The sequence below is a fragment of the Ambystoma mexicanum genome, unplaced genomic scaffold (assembly GCF_040938575.1).
Source record: "Ambystoma mexicanum isolate Mex_15411 unplaced genomic scaffold, UKY_AmexF1_1 Mex_scaf45, whole genome shotgun sequence".
Lineage (NCBI taxonomy): Eukaryota > Metazoa > Chordata > Amphibia > Caudata > Ambystomatidae > Ambystoma > Ambystoma mexicanum.
Genome location: NW_027182461.1, coordinates 1,347,185 through 1,364,931, shown reverse-complemented (window position 1 = coordinate 1,364,931; position 17,747 = coordinate 1,347,185). Strand labels below are relative to the sequence as shown.

At 46.4% G+C, this 17,747-nt stretch overlaps 1 protein-coding gene across 2 annotated transcripts in view; it reads right to left on the bottom strand.

Moving 5' to 3' along the window:
• Positions 1–17,747, bottom strand: part of SUPT16H (SPT16 homolog, facilitates chromatin remodeling subunit) — a 979,449-nt gene that overhangs the window by 401,113 nt on the left and 560,589 nt on the right. For both annotated transcript variants that reach the window (XM_069642728.1, XM_069642729.1), the window contains exon 14: positions 11,729–11,882. In XM_069642728.1, the coding sequence (XP_069498829.1) occupies positions 11,729–11,882 (154 nt within the window). The remainder of the gene's footprint in view (positions 1–11,728; positions 11,883–17,747) is intronic.

Genomic DNA, 17,747 nt, shown 5'->3' with positions numbered 1-17,747 from the left:
CCAAAGGTTTAAATACCTTCACTGGGATTAACTGATTCCCAGAGCAGTAAAGTGAAATTGACTTTACTTACCATTGTAACTTTCTAGACCCAGCACACTATCTTACAATAGGGTGCTGGAGGGGTTACTTAGAATGCCCTTTGTCTAGCTTCTCAAGCACCATTTTTGTTACCCTTTCCTCGATGAATGGCTGGTGGCAGTGGTTTACTTATAACTACTGTGGTGTGCATTTACCATGGGCTGCGTTCGCAGCTGTAGTAAAGCACCCAAGGGTGCCATTTTTCTCAAAATGGCACCAGTCTTCTTTTTTCACCATTTCTTTGACGAAAGGCTGTAGTGATTTGGTTTCTTTGTTGCTGGAGCAGAAGGAGCAGAAGGAGCAGAAGGAGCAGAAGGAGCAGAAGAAGCAGAAGAAGCAGAAGAAGCAGAAGGAGCAGAAGGAGCAGAAGGAGCAGAAGGAGCAGAAGGAGCAGAAGGAGCAGAAGGAGCAGAAGGAGCAGAAGGAGCAGAAGGAGCAGAAGGAGCAGAAGGAGCAGAAGGAGCAGAAGGAGCAGAAGGAGCAGAAGGAGCAGAAGGCCGAGTGAGTGACACAGAATCTTGGTTGTGAGAATGTTTATGTATGATTCAAGGGTTCCATGTTGAGAGATGTAAGCCTACCTGGGAGGATGCAGGTGTATGTTGCCCTGAACCCAGATGTACTTGACCTTATATGATTATCACAATGTACTGGATTGTAAAGAAGTTGGTGGAACTTCACCTGAGGTCAGAGCACCTTTGGTATAAGTCTGTACTACACAGTTTTTGGTAGCGGAGCTGAGCTGCCAAGCTCATCTCAAGAGGGAATGTGAGCTGTAATGATGTTACACAGAGGTCTACAATCACAGGTGTTCAAATAAACTCTTACACTCAAGGTTGCTTTGTTAAATACTTATTAATTTAACTGTCAGTTATAAAACATTCATAAGAAGGAGGCAATATAATCACACTCAAATATACTTCAGCACTGTACACTCTAGGTTTCTGAGGCATTCAGAATACTTTGAAGACGGAGCAAAAAGGCAAAGGTTATCAGAACATAGAAACAATACAGTTATTTCTTAGGCAGTGCAGATATTTTGAGTTCACCAGAAGAGTCAATTCAATAGGCTAAGCCAAAGTCAATGGGCTAAATTCTTGGACAGGATAAAGCAGTTCTGGTAGATAAACTGAAAAGTCTCTGCAAAAGTTCTCAGGAAAAGTTTGTAGCAAGAAGCATCATATGTTGGGTCACAAGCTGATTAGGCCTGTGAGTTGGGTACGTTTCAAGCACTTTCACCGCGAGAGTCAAGTACTCAGTCTGATTTTACAGTAACTTTACAACTGAAGAAAAAGATGCAGCTAGTGACCTCTGTTCCTGGCAGTTCCTGCAGATCCCTTTGTTCCTGGGCCTCAGTTGTGGGGACAAGAGGGAGGTGGTCGGGGGACTCCTGCACTGCACAGGTCAAAAAGCTGGCACTGGCATATCTTCAATTCCGGTAGCTGTAGTCAAGCACACAAGCTGGTGTCCCTCTCTCCCTGGTTATTCGGTCTCCTGCAGCACTTTGAGGAAAATCCAACCAGCTAGGAGAATGGTATCCAGGTGGCTTAGTGTCGAGTTGATTGGTCCCACCAACTCAAAGGGAGAAATCGTCCTTGCAGGGCTTCTCTGTCAAGATGGACTTAGCGATTAAGACCTGCAGCAGGGCTTCACTGGGCAAACCAATGGTCCAGGAGTTGCAGCAGCCGTCCTCTTCAAGCTCATCTTCGGTTCTTTCATTCCAGTGGTCGACTGCCTTCCAAGCCAAGAGACTAGCCTTTTATTCAGTTCTCTCCCATTCATTCCAGCCTAGCTGCCACTGACCCTGCAGGGTGGCTATCCTTGCCAGACAGTCAGCCAATCACCACAGAGTGCATTTGGGTCTCCTAGGAGACTAAGCACAGGGATTTTCGGGCACCTCCCTCCCTTCCTGAACACCCCAGACACTCTGGCGCCAGAGGCGGTCTTCACTCCTGAAGCCCGCCAAAAGCGAATGAACAAAGGAACCAAACCTGGTTTGGCGGGCAGAGCAAAACTCTAGAAGGACCTTTCAACAAAGAAATGGCGACAAAAGAAGACCGGGATCTGTTTTTACAGAGGGGGCTCAGACGCCATCTTGAAAAACATGGCTCCCGCGATTTAACGCTACTCGTGTTCACGGTCAGGAAATATCATGCTAGTCGTTGTAAAACCACTGCCACCAGCCATTTCGAGGGGAAATGGTAGCATTTGACTGCTACATGAGTATCTAGACACAGGGGATACTAGGCAACCCCTCCAGCACTATTATAAGATGGGGTGTGCTGGGTCTATATGAATTTTAAAAAAAGACTAGTAAAGTCAATTTCACGTTACTCTCTCTGGGAAACATTAATTTAGCCATGAGAAGATATTTAAACCTTGGGAAAGCCTGAAAAGGTTTCCCTGTGCCACTGCACTGAGGGTGCTGTGTGACATGAAAAGATGATGCCTATGGAGTTGTCTAAAACTCCATAACCAAAGAAAAAACCGACAGAAAACTCATTGATTTGAAAAGTTCAAAGTCCCAAAGTTTAACATAAGAGCTGGAGGGCTCCAAGGTGGGAGGAATTGGCACATTCATGAGAATTCTCCTTAACTGCATTCAATCATGCTTAACACGTTGGAATTCAGAGGGAAGGCGACTTGAACCACAAGCTGGAAACTACCAAAGTTTTGGGTGACTGCGGGACGGCGATGGTTCTGGCAAAGTAGCCCACAAGAGAGCTTGTCAGGCCACTGGATAGTCGAGGGACACTTCTAAAGGCGCCAAGGCTAGTTGGCCCCACTAGTCCAAAGGCTGGAGCACCACTCGGTCTTCAGAGATCAGGTAGTCCAACAGGGCTTCAGTGGGCCAAACGCAGGAAGGGATGCCAGGCCTCTTCAGGATTCTTCAGATCTTCAGTCAGCTGATCTTCTACAATGGACTCTTGGCTCAAACGCTGATCTGATTAAATGGCTGCAAGAATCCGCTTATCCAAAAACCAGGCTGCAAGCAAGTCCAAGCCCACAATGTTAAGGATCTGCACCATTGAAATAGCCAGAAGTTGTCCAATCAGAAGCAACTACTGGTTTCACTGATGCCCCACACTAGACTCTGGCACCATGAACGTGGAATGGGACCAGACAGTTGCACTCTTCATGGGCCAAAAAGGCATCACTAGCTCGTGAAAGCAGCAGCTTTCTCATGCATGTGCATGACCTTATAAGCAGTTTCCTGGCAAGGCAGGAAGAATGCCAAACTACAATATAGCCAAAGAACAAGCACATATGCTGTGATATGGTCATTTTAGAGTACTAGTCACGTTTAGTAGTCCTATGCAGTATATGCGAATATGCACATTAAAAATACTGCAAAAACTTTACAAATCTGTTGCCACTAGTTTGTCTTTAGTCGCACATAAAAGTAACCAAAAATCCCAAGAATAAAAAGCTATGTTGATACAAATGTATCCCCATTGCACTGCATTGTAAAATACTGAATAGAATTTTAAAAGGTCACAAAATGTAAATGCGAAACCGTTTCCCAGTACTGATAATCAGAAGGCCTCATCAGTTTCCCCATAACATGTGAGCAAAAGTCTTACCTAAAAAAAAAAAAAATGAAGCTAAAAGATGCGAGGGCGAGGGGGCTTGGGAGCGATCAGGGGTCCATAGGAACTATGGAGGGCAAGTTGCTAAAAGAGAAAACTTTAACGGCCTCTCAGAATCTGTCCAGGGGGGGTGATACTGAAAATCCATCTAATCACATATGGTATTTCGTCTTATAAGGCAGGTAGGCAGCCACTAGAGAAGATGACCAAAGAAGAAGGGCAAAAACATGTTTACGGGTAATTTTGAGTAAATGGTACTCAAAAAAGGCATTATACAGTAAAAATGCCAAGTGCACGTAGTGAAAATGAAAACCAGTCTGAAAAATATTAGCCACCACCAGCCCATTCAGAATACTTGTTAAAAGTTGGTAAAGGCAAAGGTTATTAAAACAACAAGAGACCACAAATATTCCTAAGCAGGTAAGTACTTTTAGATTTTCCTAGAAGAGTCATTCAATTCAATATGCTAAGCTAAAGTCAATGGGGAAAAGTCATATAGGATGAAGCACTTCTGGTCAGTAAATGGAAAAGTCTTGGCACACGTTCTTAGGAGTCTTTGATGAAAAGAAGAATCAAATGTAGGGCCACAAGCTGATTAGACTTGTGAGTTGCAGAAGTGACAAGCACTCTACAGTAAGAGGTAAGTTCTCTCAGACTATTTACAGTACCTTTAAAGATGAAGAAAAGATGCAGCAGATTACTTCTGTTCCCCTGCAGGTCTCACTGCTCCTGGGCTTTAGTCGTGGGCACAAGAGGGAGGACATATAAGGACTCTTGCAATGCACTGGGACGGTCAAAACTTGCAACTGGTGTGGGATGTTTTTACCCATGCATCCAAGCCCTACCATAAAACTGTGCATTGCTGGCATTGAAACCATCATGATGGCCAGAACTCCCCAGAGAGAGTGCACAGCGAAAACATGAATAGGCTGTCACCCATTTTTGCCTATGTTGTGAGCACAGGAGGGCACCGCCTAAAACCACCATTGGGCTACACACACAGTAGCCTGAAACCATTGGTAATGGCAATGCTGATTGCCAAAAGCAACCCAGAACTATGGGGAATTCATTTTCTTAATGTCAAAAATGGATGCAGTACTTGTGCTCACCACTATCAGAAAGCCGGTGTTTTAAAACCACCAGACTTTTGTGTAAAACTGAACAAATGAACCGAAACCAGGCCAAGGAAAGACTTGCTAAGAGGTGGATACAATGTAAAACTATATTCTGAAATGACTTGAAGTAATTATTTAATGTATATATAAAAAAAATAGCTGCATGTAAGTTGGATTTGAATGTAGAAAACTGGGAACTAAAGTGACATTTAGCTGAATTCTGCCTGACAACTACCCCCGACAGGAGTTGAACTGGCTCAACAACTCTTCCCAGGCCTGGCTGCATCCTGCTGGCCCCACCAAAAGGAGATCACATGGCCCTGTTGATTGAAAGGGGAGTGGCACCTGGGGACTGCAGGGAACTGAAAAACGGGCCTTCTTTGGCTCAGGCAAATGTTATATTGGGGGGGGTCGTAAAATGGCTTCCTCTTGGAAGAAACTGGGAGGGGCAGTGCCTCTGCTAGCAAACAGCTTGGGGGAAGTGGATAAACCAGTTATTCCACCATGTGATGTGGGAAGCCACACCCCTTTTTGACCAGGGCATAATTTTAAAAAGAACTCCTAGTGCAGACTGGTCAAAATTATATAAATATTATTCTTGGGATTTTTCCGTGCACGTTTTAAGAGGTGTTAGGACCCTGTGGTGTATTCTGGGGGGTTGCTAGCGGAAAATAGGGTCTTACTCCAAATGTCTGCATGTTAAAAATCTGACACTTCATCAATTAATGTCCATACTCCTTGCGCACATTTGAGTAATTTTTGGTAAATGTCCGATATTGGTAAACCGACCAAAAAGCGCAAAATGTTGTCATTTCTGAATCCCAGCTCGCAGGAACATGGGGCTTGAACAGAGACCTGTCTTAATTCATCTGTAATATGTGCATGTAATGTCAACCACTTGTGTATCTGGGAAATATGTATTTGAATCAAATATAGATTTGTGGGCAAATTGACCAGGGGAGGATCCTCTGACCCATAAACATACCTCATCATGATAACACTCCATTTCTTTCCCCCAATCATGGGAGAGGGGAGAATTGGGCCAATGACAAGTAGAGATGGGCAGGCTCAGTTATGCCACGCACACACCCACCCACTTTCTAAACACATAAAAGCAGACAGTGCAGGACAGGTAGGGACATTCACTTTCCACTTTCTAGCGGGACGCTTTGCCGGGAGACTCAAGACTTCAAATCCATCAACCTCCAGAGATCCAGAGAGACCAGAACTGTGCAGTGTTGTGAGCAGAACCGGTGCTCGAAAGACCCAGAGAGCAGAGCTGACCCAAGTAGCCGGGACTTCAGAACCACCCGCCGGAAGTCCCGTCCAACCTGACCAGACCTTGAAGGCTTATTTCAAAAATATAGTGCGAGTACTCACTGTGCCAAAACCAATCTCTTAGTTTAAAATAATCTAATCCAAACTATTTTAACCTATTTAGAACTACATCATAGAAATTGTGTGTCATTCTGTCCTTTTTAAAGCTGAAAGCTGTCACCTGTCATTTTGAACTTTTAAATTTCAAATCCAAAAAAAAACTACCTTCACAAAATCGTCCGCATCTCTGGAACAGTTTGTGCTAGGAGCGAGTTTTAACTCATCTTAAAGCTAAGATTCTAGGCTTTCCAACAAACCTAGAACCGACTTGCTACTCCTTATAGGGCCTCTGTAATTACGCTCGACGCACGCGATTAAATTTGCTGCGATTTGACATTTTGCACTATTTCAGCTACGTGTAAAAATCACCAGCTCCTTGCTTTCCTTTGCTAAAATTCGTTTTAACCTGCTAGTTACTCAGAGCATTGCTAAAGTGAGCCTGAACTAATATAAGCTAGATATGACCCACCCTGAACCTCTATAGGGAATTAAAAGCTTTTTTAGCATATTTTTCACTTAATTGCAACATCAAAGTATCTTGCCTGTGTTTTAAAATCATACCTGTTTTTCTCTAAGCTTGCTGGGGGGAGACTGCATTTCGTATTGCATTTTGTTGGGATTCTTGAAGACTGTGTGCTCTCCTTCCATTTCTTACATTGCAAAGGGGGGAGGGGTGCATTGCCAGAGAAAAAGTGATATTATCTTTTGCTAAATCATATCAAGTTATTTCTGTACTGCATTTTATTCATCATTGCATTGTCCTTGAAGCCATAAAAGCATTCTCAGCTACTTCATCCTCTCTATATCACTTCTAAGCCATCAAAAAGAGTACCACTGTAACATTATCCATTGTTGATCACTATCATCCTCACAAGTGTGCCATCAAACATTAATTTACTATAAAAGTGTGATAGCTATATATGGTTTAATTTTCAAATAAACCTTTAAATTTGCAAAACAAACCTACTTCTTGGCTCAGCGGGGCCGGGGGGATTCTGAGAGAGGGGTGTGATATAAGGGTTGTCATCCAGAGTACATGAACTGGACATAAAAATATATCAATAAGGGTTTCCATCAGCATCCCAGACTAGGCATTGACTTAGCTGTACTGTTGAATTGAATCCGCTTACACAGGCAAACTTCACTTTCAGTGGCTGTTCAGTGTTTCAGCTCCTCGCGTCTACCGCAAAGAAACCCTGCGGTTCCTGGCTGTCGAGATGGACTTTCCTTGCTCCGGGGTCCCGCAGTCGTTTGAGGGGGCTCAGACTTGGTCAGTCCCGCTTCTTGGGAGTCAGGAGGATCTTGCAAAAGCTCTAGGCCAGCTTAAAAGCAAAGCACACAATCTGGTGTTCCTCTCCCTGGCTATACGGTTTCCAGCAGCAACTCTGTGGAAATTAAACCAGCTCCAAGATGGATGGCCAGGTGGCTTACTTTGGAGTGGATTAGTCCCATCAACTCAAGGGGAGAAGTCATCCTTGCAGGGGCTTCTCTGTCGATGCGAACATGGCGTTTCGGCACTGCAGCAGGGCTTCACCGGGCAAACCAACAGTCCCGGAGTTGCAGCAGACATCCTCAATTTCTTCGGTTCCTGGGGCCAGTGGTCGACTCTGCCTTCCAAGACAAAGGACTCGCCTTTTATACAGTCCTCTCCCATTCATTCCAGCCTAGCTGTCAATCACACAGCAGGATGGCAGTCCTTGCTGGACAGTCAGCCAGCCAATCACCACAGAGTGCATTTGGGTCTCCTATGAGACAAAGTACAGGGAGTTTCGGGCACCTCCCTCACTTCCAGCCTCCCCAGACACTCAGAAGCCAGAGGCGGGTTTCACTTGTGAACACCGCCAAAGGCGAAATGAACAAATACCAAAACTGGTTTGGTGCACAGAGTAAATCTCAACAAGGACCTTTCCATAAAGAAATAGCAAAAAAATACGTCCGGGCGACATTTTCACAAAGAGGACACCCGTGTGCACTTTACTTTAGCTGCGAACGCAGCCCACAGTAAAGATACACCATGGTAGTTCAAGCAAAACCACTGCCACCAGCCATTCTGAGAGGAAAGGGTAAAATAAAACATGTTACATGAGAAACTAGACAAAGGGGAATACTAGGTAACCCCCCCCAGCATTCTATTGTAACAGGGTGTGCTGGGTGTAGAAAGTTACAATGCTAAGTCAATTTCACTTTACTGCTCTTGGAAACAGTAATTTATCCAAGAGAAGGTATGTTAACCTTTGGGAAATCTGAAAGACTTGCCTGTGTCACTGCACTGAAGGTACTGTGGGACACAATGTAAAAGATTATGCCTATTGAGTTTGTCAGACTCCACAACCAAATGAAACCGTGTTCAAAATCAGAATAAAATACATGAGTGGGAAAAAAGGTCACTCTCCAGGTTAAAAAAATCAAGTCCTCAAAATCGAGCAAAGTTGCTGGGGGTCTCTAATGTGGAGGGAATTAGCACATTTGAGAATTCTCCCCAACAACCCCCAGGTTTCAGTGAGGGCACAAATATTTAAGTGTTGCTCCTCCTGTGAGCAGGCAATCTGGATTCCGCCCGCTACATGGAACTGAAACAGCCTTAATTGACTTAAAGACCCAAATAGATGAGCTGAGACACAAAGGGAAGTCAGTACTTCTGCTCCTACTTGATCTCTCAGCCGCATTCAATCTGGTCAACCATAAAGTCCTCTGTAGACACCTCGATTCTGCTGCCCAGTTCTCCCCGGAAGCTATCAATTCGATTAAATCCTTTTTGAGCGAGAGAACCATGAGAGTCTTCTCTCCCTCGGCAGCCGCAGACCCTACCCTGATCCTGTGTGGTGTCCCTCAAGGCTCCTGTGTCTCACCAACTCTATACAATATCTTCACCAAACCTTTGTTTGACGATCTGAACCTTCTGGGTATTACCTACACTAATTACACAGATGATACCCAGATTCTCTTCCTGCTTTCTGGGGATCACTAAGGACACAGGGCTGGTTAACAAAGTATTTCTCATCATCCAAGCATGGATGGCCACTCATGGGCTATGCCTGAAGGATAAAACAGAGTTGATAATTCTGGGCTCACAGGTCAACATCAAAAAACTAGGTCAGGAATTGTCCTCATTCAATATTGACAGAAACTCCATCAAAGTATCCAAGGAGGTAAAAACCCTTGGCTTCTACTTGGACTCCACACTATCCTTTGATAAACAGATCAAATCCCTGAAATCTTCCACAGCCTACACGTGCAAGCTACTTTGAGCTGGCAAGCCTTTCTTCTCCAACAACAGTTGCTTGATCCTGGCTAGAGCTCTAATACTCTCGAGAATCGATTACTGTAATGCCCTTTACAGTGGGGCTAACAAAACGACTACCCATAAACTCCAAAATTTACAAAATAACGCCTTAAGCGCAGCCTTCGGCATAAATAAAAACCCACATCAGCCACCCTTAGTCGCCACCACAAATGGCTATCCACGGCCAACAAGATGCAGCTGAAAACCTTATCGCTGACCCACAAGGCTCTGAATAACGCTGCCCCTAGCTACCTCACAGCCAAGCTCCAGAGAAAAAAAAACTGTTCACAGACTAACCAGAGCGGGCAATGCTAACTGCCTGATAATACCGAAATATAAGCGCACTACCATCGATGGCAACAGTTTCCCTGTAAAGGCTGCTAAATGCTGGAACTCGCTGCCTCAAGACCTGACCAACCCTACTCACACTTCAGAAAAAAAATGCTATAAAGCACATTATCGCTACAGACCCATAGATTCTGACATTTTAGGTTATGCCCGTTGCTCCAGCTCACCCGAGTGCCTTAGTGCGACACAGAGGATTCATCCATGTAATGTATATCTCTGCACATTGCGCATGTCTCACTTTTGTGATCACAATGGCTATCTTACTTCTGTATATACTTGCACATTTTGTATACTCCCTATATATGCAATTTCTGTGCATATTGGTGTATATTCAATGTATATTTGTAACTATGTAAGCTTTGCATTTTCATACTGCTGCGCCCTTTTGCCCACGGTTTGGAGTGCATAACATGAATAAACAATGTGCTTGGCTACCTCTGTAGCATGTTTCAGGAGCGATCTGGTATTTAACAGCATACATTTCAAATTACGAAAAGGGTGTATCATTGAGATGATATTATCATGCGTGATATCTCAGCATTTAGACTTAACCTACTGGTCTCTTGTGCCTACTATGGCGTCTAGACAAGTCAAGGGGTTGGAGGGTGGCTATAATCGTGGGGTCTGCAGTAGGAGAGGGCTTCACTTTTGTACCCTCAGCAGACTCGCCCTCCATGTGGGCCTTGGAAGCTACCTCACAACGAGAAGTGGCGACAGTTTGGCTTTAAGCAATGTTTCCATGATCAATACCACATCCCCCTTTTATTTGCATGTTTGAAGCACTCGCACAGTCCGGGGGCATCGAGGCACTGTTGCAGGAGTACGTCTTAGTTGTGTATTTATAATGCGCTTATTACCCAGAGGTTTCTAAGCACGGACCCGGGATTAAACCTTCGTTGCTTTGTGCCATCTTGTTTCCAAGGCGAGCACGTTGCCGCTTGAGCTATCCTCCTGGGATACTATCTCCGGCATGTGCCTATCTGTTTGGAGACTTTCACACTGCTCCTCTTTCAGCTGGTCCTTAAATAAGACTGCGTGAGAAACGTGGCGTTGGGGGGATAAAATGGGGGGTTCGGGGGGTGGGGGATTAGAGCAATATTAAAACTATTAAGGAGCACGGCCTTGGGGGCGGGTACTAGTGTCGGGGGGACATGAATAATGAGGGATAGGCTGGTCAGGCACCTGGCATCCAGCTTTTCCCTGGCGACCCTAATAGCATTAATAACCATGCAATCCATTATTTACCTTTGGGATTTCGGCACGTACAAGTATGATAACTGGCCTGCCTCCTGTCACCAACCGTCAATAACCGTCCCCGGCGCGCCTGTCGGGTGGTTATGAAGGTGGCTGAACTACAAAAAATTGGGAATTGTAGTTTACAAGCCTTGCAAACACGTGTGCCTTCTAAAACTGCGTGTTAGCTACGAGCAACATCGCAGTATGGCAACACTGCTTTGATACACTGTGTATGCAATTTAGATAACACCAATGGTAAAAACTAGGTAAAAAATGTGCTCAGATTTATGGAAACGTCATTCTAAAATAACAAGGAAGCAATTAAAACAAAGGAGCAACAACATGCATACAACTGGTATGTGTTACAGTAAAATATCAAAAAATATGACCGAGGGAAATCATCCCCAGCCCCAACGGCTCACCGCTGCTGTCCCCAAAATAAATGTGTTGAGGGGATAAGTCAAGCTAAAAAGGATTCCCTTAACTCAAGTTAGGCAGAGGTTCACAATATCTTCCCCAACAGCAGTGTTCAAGTTCAGCCAGGAATCTGACATATATATTATGAATTGCTAATTAGTCTGGGAACTGGTCTCATCTACCCAAGGGAGCCATTAATGTATTTTTTATTTCAGACATTCAATGCTCCAAAAGAGACCGACTTATCAGACAAGCACTTTCCATGCAGGACAGGGGAGAGCCTTACCTTGATGGTAGCAATGTGGAACGGCGTAGCAATACCAAACACCGGCATGACAACACTCTCGTACTTCTTATCGATAAAAATCTTCATCTCTCGAATTTCAGGTTCCTTTGGCATCAACGACGCATTTCGGTAGGAGACATTAGACTTTCGTGCTCTGCCACAAGAGTGAGGGTTACAAAAGTTAAATCGTGGATAAACTTCCCTACCTCCCAATCCCCACAGATACTTTGCAAAATAGGTTAGAAATCCCAACTCTGATATCGCAGCGCTATGCAATGAACTCCTGCACAGCAACAAAAAAATGTGTTGCGAGTCCTACGACATACCTGTGCAATACACAACCAACCAGGCCAATCAGAATAAAGGACAGCTTTACACGACTGCCAAATCTAAATATTTGGTACAGGTGTTCATCAAATTCAACGGGTTTGGGGGAATAACTCATTGGATAAGCAAGGAAAACAATTTGAATGCAGACAAGCATTCAAAACAACAAAGTTCAAACCTTCTAGAACAAATATAAATAGATATATTTTCCAAGTTCTTTGATTTCAAATTCAACAGCACTTACGGTTATGGGAGATTTATATCAGTTTTATATGTAATCCCCTCTCCTAGTGAGACCGCGTGCACTTTTTGCTGGACCTTTTTCTTTCTATCCTGAAAGAGGGAGCCTTTTTTCCCCCCTCATTCATTTGTGCTATGATTTTTGGAGCTCTGTTCTCGGTTTTACCTTTTCTATGTAGTCTGATTTCCTTCATATCTGTTTAAAGGAATCAATTTTACTTTTGCAGCACACAGCACCCATGTGCGGTGTTGCTGGGAACCTTTGGGTTCTCTGAGATTTGTTCACTATCCTTACAAACTACTGTTCTTAAGGATAGAGGGATACTTTGTATGGTAATCGGTCATTGCATCAACAACAAAAGCATCGGCAGCCATACCATCTATAAAAAAATAAAAGCATCCAATGCATTTTTTTTAGATGGTAAAGGGTTTAGTTTATTAAAAATGGGTTTTAAAGGTTAAAAAAAGGGAGGTTGAGGGGACCCCCCCCCCATAAAAAAAAAAGGGAAAAAATGCATTGGATGCTTTTTTTGTTTTAGATGTTATGGCATTGGACGCTTTGGCTGTCGATGCAATGACTATAAACCACTATGTATCCTTCCTAAAACTAACTCCTGAGAGATTAGCAAACCACCATATTTGGAGTGCGGAGGGGATAACTAGTATCCCTATCTCTCTGCTCCTGTGACTACCTAGTCAAAGTAAAGTTATGGCTGGTGGCAGTGAACATGTTCTACCAACTATTGTGCTATTTTTTTACCGCAGACTATTACCAGTCTCGGTTATGCACAACAGGGTCACCTATGTTCCAACATGGTGGCTCCTTTCCTTTTTCGCCATTTCCCGTGTGGTTGTCCATTGTTACCCTTCTACCATTCTGAGAGGGGGAGGTCTGTGTGCGAGTTTTGCCTTTGGCGGGGAATCATGGGTGTCCCCAGCTAGGCTCCAGTGTGACTGCGAGGACAGGAATGAGGAGAGGAACTAAACACTCCCTACCCTTTGTTTGCTAGAGTGCCTGAGTGGAACCAGTTCCCACTGGAGAGCTGGCTGTCCTGACTGGACAGCCACCCGGCCCTTTCCGTAAACTGCTGGGAGAGTTTGCAGAGGAGTGAATGGGAAAACTGAATAAAAGGGGAGGTTCCGGAGGCAGAAGGCAAGTCGACCAATGTCACAGAATATCCGAAGGTGGAGACTACCAGGGACGACTGCAGACCCTTCCAGTAACCGTGATGCGACCACTGCTGTCCTTACCCAGTTTTCTAATCGACAGAGGAGCTCGGAAGAGGACGACTCTTTCCCTTTGACTGGGGGGGGGGGGGGGGGGGGGGGGGGGGGGGCGGGGGTGGAGAACAACCAGTCCCAAGACGAACTTCGATTTGAGTCATCTCTCGAGGTCCTGTGAGTTTCCAGAGCTACGGAACCCCAATACCAGTAAACCTGCTGCCCATTTTGAGTTCAACGTAATAGAAAGGCTGAATCCACCCAGAGACTCGATCCAACTTGTCTACACTCCCCTTAGAGAGTGTGGGACTGCAGGAACCGAAGAAGATTGACGGGGCGAATCGAGTCCGTTGGCACTGCAGGAAAGGCGTCGAAACCACAGTCACCAGAGGTTGATGAAAGCCGTGCCACAGGTCCACCATGACTGCAGCTGAGATATCCTGTCCATTGTCCTGCCTTTCCTCATCAGAATAAGGAATCCAGAGGTCAAGTAAAGAGCTGCAACTTTGCTGAGCATCCACCAGAATGTTTTCTTCAAACCGAAGTTACTGTGGGGAAAAATGTATTGCTTACTGTTAGGGAGAACTCTCAAAAAATGTGCCAATTCCCTCCACCTTAGAGACCCCCCCCCAGTTGGGGGTAGATCTCTGTTCGCAGCAGGAGCCTCCCCCTGGAACAGCCTTCCTTCCTCCCTGAAACTTGAGCACCATCCCCGGTTCCGGAAGCATCTCAAAACCTTCCTCTTTGCTTTGGCTTTCTCTCCCCCTCTCCCCTGCTAATTTACTGAAACTGCACTGAATCCGCAACTGGACCACTCACCGATCTTGGTCCTTGGCCCAGCCACTCTCCTCTGCACTGCCTCCCTGGCAACCCCTACACTGCGGGACTGTCTCTGTATCCCTACAGCCTCCCTTCCCAGCACTTACCTTGCACTTGCCACCAGCTGGCCCTTATTATTTTATCTTGTATTCTACTATGTACTGCACTTCCCCTCTCCCCCTTGCACTTCTCCCTTCCCCTCTACCCATGCACTTGCGCGATCTGAATGACACCTGGCCTAGTAGGATCGTTGTCTGTCTCCCCTTGTCCCCCCTCCCTGCCTTGTCGCGCCTTGAAACACTTGTGTATAGGCACGTTACAAATGCCATATCATCACCGGCTCCATTTGCTGAGGAGCTCGGTGAGTAGGCAGGCCCCTCCAGGAGCGCCTTATTTTTATATCTGTTTGAAGCCCCAAAGGCCTTTGAGCCCCCCTGCAACCCGCTTGCAGGTGAGTGCCCCCAGGCCAGGGACCCCACTGGGCCTGGTCAGCCAGCCCACACCATCCGTAGGAGCCCAGCGCCGCTCAATTCCCCCAGCTGCCCCTCTCGCCTCCCGCCCCCGGAGCCTGATTGGGCCTTGCAGCCCTCCTTCCTGGTGTATCTCACCAGCGGGCCCCCGCACGCCCCTTGAGAACCGGAGCATTGTAGGTGAGTGCCCCCAGGCCAGTGACCCCTCTGGGCCTGGTCAGCCAGCCCAGGCTATCCGTAGGAGCCCCGCGGCCCGCGCTGCTCCATTCCCCCAGCCCCTCTCCCTCCCTCCCTCCCGCCTCCCGACCCCCCCCCCCCCACCTCCCCGGATTGGTCAGATCTGCTCCCCTGTTTGGGGTCGAGCAACCCGTGCCACAGGTGCTCACTGCCTTTGAACAAACCGGGCTCTCCCGCCTCCTGACCCACCCAGAACAGCTCTCATTGGTCCTCCCAGCCTTTATCACTGGTCCCCCAGGGCAGCCCTTCTGCCCGTGCAGCCCTGCGGCTAAGGGCCCCAAGGCCAAGGGCGGCTCCAAAAGAGGCGGATCCAAGAAGTGTCAGCCGGTGTCTGCAGGGGAAGCAGTGGCCAACCGTCAACCATCATCCACAAGGACCAGTAAGGTAGGAGTGGCCTGGGTCAGGACTAGAGCAACTACTCTACCCCAGACTCCGAGCCACTTACCAAACCCAAAGTAAAAATAAATGATTGCATTTTATGATGTTTAGGTTGCACTGATAGGCCTCTCCCACTATACAGGTCTATCAAATCTAGCAGGGGCTCTGTCCCCAAACTGCATTGTATAACGTTTAGATTGCACCGATAGGCCTCTCTCCCACTATACAGGTCTCTCAAATCTAGCAGGGGCTCCGTCCCCAAGCTGCACTGTATGGCATTTAGATTGCACCGATAGGCCTCTCTCCCACTATACAGGTCTCTCAAATCTAGCAGGGGCTCCGTCCCCAAGCTGCACTGTATGACATTTAGATTGCACTGGTGGGCCTCTCTCCCACTGTGCAGGTCTCTCGGGTCTGGCGGGGGGTCCGTCCCCGAACTGCACTGTATGACGTTTAGGTTGCACTGATAGGCCTCTCTCCCACTATACAGGTCTCAAATCTAGCGGGGCTCCGTCCCCAAGCTGCATTATATGATTTATTTATTTGCATTTGTATAGCGCACTTGCAGCCCATGGACATCGAGGCGCTGTTACAAGTGAGTGTTAAATTCCTAATTCAGCAGATATGCATGAGACCAGAGGTCTTATGGATACACAATTACAAGCATAGTTGCAGGTGAGGCATGATATTCGTAATACAGAAACAGAATGCAGTCAGGTACGTTTCATACAAAGAGCTTGGTTTTAACAGCTTTGCGGAAGGCTTGGTGGGATTCAATCATTCTGATGTGAGGTGGCAGTGCGTTCCAGTGGGTGGCAGCCCGTGTGGGAAAGCTGGCACCATCGGCGCGCACCTTGCGTGATTTGGCCGTGACAATCGTGTTGGAATAGCACAATCTTAATGGTCTGGTGGCAGAGTGCTTGGTGATTCTTTGGGTCAAGTAGGGTGGAGCAAGTTCATGGAGGCATTTGTGGGTTAGGGCGAGTGTTTTGAAAACAATCATCTCTTTCACCGGAAGCCAGTGTGCCTGTCTTCTGACTTCGGAGATGTGGTCTTTTCTCGCGGTACCTGTGGCCGCCCTAAGTGCATTATTTTGAACAAGCTGAAGTTTGGCCAGGTTCTTATTGAAGGTCCCAACGAGTAGGACATTTCAGTATCCAGCCTAGATCCAATTATTGCCCTAGCAATGGTGAGGCAATTCTGGCGTGACAGGAAAGGTCTGGCAGCGTTGAGGACTTTAGAGTAATAGGTTGAGGAGGAGGCAATGGCATTGACATGATGGTTAGATTGCAGTGATAGGCCTCTCTCCCACTATACAGGGCTCAAATTTAGCAGGGGCTCCGTCTGGCACTGTGTGATGTTTAGATTGCACTGATAGGACTCTCACCCACTATACAGCTCTCTCAAATAATTTAACTGCGCTTAGTTCAGTACTCTAGCAATCCCGGAAACCCACTACCTAACACAACTAAACCCCATACCAGCAGACCGTTAACACTCTTACCCCCCCCCCCCTCTGACAGTGCACCCTTAGGAAACATACCCTACTGAGCCAGAAAACACCCGAGCGTATCCAGAGAAGGAAAACCGAGGTCACTGCGACCGCACAGCACAGTATTGAGGACCAACTACCATACCACGCCTGCACCTAGACTGGAAAATGGCCTGTACCAGAAAAGGACGCCGAGAAAGAGAACAGGATCGTGCAACAAGAGACACAAACCCACAACACCGACCGAACCCACAAGAAACAGCCCCATTGGAAGAAAACGCGCCTAAAAAAGCCACAACCGGAACAAAATCTACAAGAGAAAAATCCTGATACCTCACACTTTACCTCGCAACAACCACGGTACACTGACACCCCAACACAGAAACCTTGAAACATGCAAAGAATTTCCTGACACGCAGAAAAAAGACGGGGGCACTCAACAAGAGAGTGGGACGGCTCCGACCCCATTACCCCTCACATTACAAGAACAGAGTGACAACATCGATTTCCACTACATCCCGCACAATACAACGAAGTACCAACATCCAGCAACGCCACCTCCCACCCAACAATCGGACACAATGAAGAAACCACCACTGATCTTCATCCGAGTAGCATCACAGCAGAAACACCAAGACTAATCAGCCCTGTTATTAACCTACTAGACCGCTTCAATGAAGAAGCAGCTGTCGCCGTTCTTCATCCTACCGACATCGATGTGGGAACCCCACGAACAGACAATTACAAACTCGAACAACAAATAACCTCAAAACAAAATCTCACCCAGAGAATCCACTGTAATTTAGTAAACGCAAGGTCAATGTCCAAACACTCA